This window comes from Nematolebias whitei, chromosome 20 (assembly GCF_014905685.2).
Source record: "Nematolebias whitei isolate Nwh7 chromosome 20, NemWhi1, whole genome shotgun sequence".
Lineage (NCBI taxonomy): Eukaryota > Metazoa > Chordata > Actinopteri > Cyprinodontiformes > Rivulidae > Nematolebias > Nematolebias whitei.
This window is the reverse complement of record NC_056517.1, coordinates 40289295-40290784: the sequence shown is the minus strand read 5'-3', so window position 1 is coordinate 40290784 and position 1490 is coordinate 40289295. Positions and strand designations below refer to the sequence as shown.

General features: G+C 46.2%; 1 protein-coding gene across 1 annotated transcript in view; it reads right to left on the bottom strand.

Moving 5' to 3' along the window:
* The window catches only part of nub1 (negative regulator of ubiquitin-like proteins 1), a gene marked incomplete at its 5' end in the record, with an annotated part of 8799 nt that extends 7375 nt beyond the window's left edge, over nt 1-1424 (bottom strand). Inside the window, 1 exon segment of the mRNA XM_037694027.1 lies at nt 1257-1424. Coding sequence (XP_037549955.1) covers nt 1257-1424 — 168 coding nt within the window.
* Between the last annotated feature and the right edge of the window lie 66 nt (nt 1425-1490).

Sequence of the window (1490 nt, the reverse complement as noted above, 5' to 3'; positions counted from 1 at the left end):
GTTATATTACGAATAAAATATTGACATTTGCCATCTCCACATCATTGCATTCAGTTTTTATTCACAATTTGTTTAGTGTCCCAAATTTTTTGGAATCTGGTTTGTATTTATTTTCACTCTTTTGTCTTTATTTATTTGTTAATCGTTAGGCTTCTTGATCTGGGACCTGAGTCCAAATTTTTGTACCATAAACATGCAAAAGTGAGATGTTATGACAATAAAAAAAATCCTTGAATCCTTGATCTAAACAGCTCTGGAGCAGGTGGTCAGATCAGCCTCCGTTACCACAGCAACCTCAGCTGTGGCTGAGCGGTTAAAGCAATCGACCTCTAAAGCAAGAGTTGGGGGTTTGATTCCACCAGCAGTCACATGCTGAAGTGTCCCTGGGCAAGACACTGAACCCCTCGTAGCCTCTGATGTGTGTCCCATCAGTGTAAGAATGTGAAAAAGCTCTGATTAATCTTTGTATAGATCTAATAGAGAGCTGTATGAATGGGTAGATGAGCAAATATTGTTGTAAAGAGCTTTGAGTATCTTGATAAGATGGAAATAATAAATAATAATAATAATAAAGTGCTCTGTGATGTCATCATTGTATGTTCCCATACAAAGAAGAAATTGGCACTCTGCATTTAACCCATCGCACCTGGGATACACCCATGTGGAGCAGTGGGCAGCTATGTAAGCGCCCGGGGAGCAACTCGGGATTAGGTGTCCTGCTCAGATACACCACGAGTTGTGCAATGACCGGGGACTGAACCCCGGACATTCGGGTCACAAATTGGCTGCCCTGCCCCTACACCATCTCGGAAGAAGCTATACAAGTACAGTCTATTTACCATTTACCATGGTGATCTAACCTCCAGCTTCTGTTACCATGGCAACCTGACCTCCAGCCTCTGTTACTATGGCGATCTGACCTCCAACCTCTACCATGGCAACCTGACCTCCAGCCTCTGTTACTATGGCGATCTGACCTCCGACCTCTGTTACCATGGCAACCTGACCTCCAGGCTCTGTTACCATGGCGATCTGACTTCCATAAAAATTCAACAGAACCAGAGAAACGGGACATCTCCAACCTTGGATCTGTTTTAAAACCATTTTCTCTTTAGTGACCAGCAAGGGACACATGCTGCTGCAAACGAAAGCAGCTCTCCTGGTCTGCAGAGGTCGACTTGAACGCCTTGACTCCTCCGGTGATGGAGCTGAAGGTCTTCAGAAGCTCCTGCAGGAGCACAAATTGGAACACAAACCTTCACTTTGTCTCGGGGCAGCAGCAGCTCCAGCGTGGCCACGCTCGTCTCTCTGAACTTCCTGTTTCCTTTGCCTCTTCTCACTGCCTGAGCTCGAATAGACTCCAGAGCGCCCCCTACCTCCGGCGCTGAGAGACCCAGCTGGGGCGCATAACGCTCAGCCAGCTCCTGAGGGACAACAACAACAACGGAGATAAATAAACAAATAGCTCCTTTAGACCTGTGTTTGGCTGC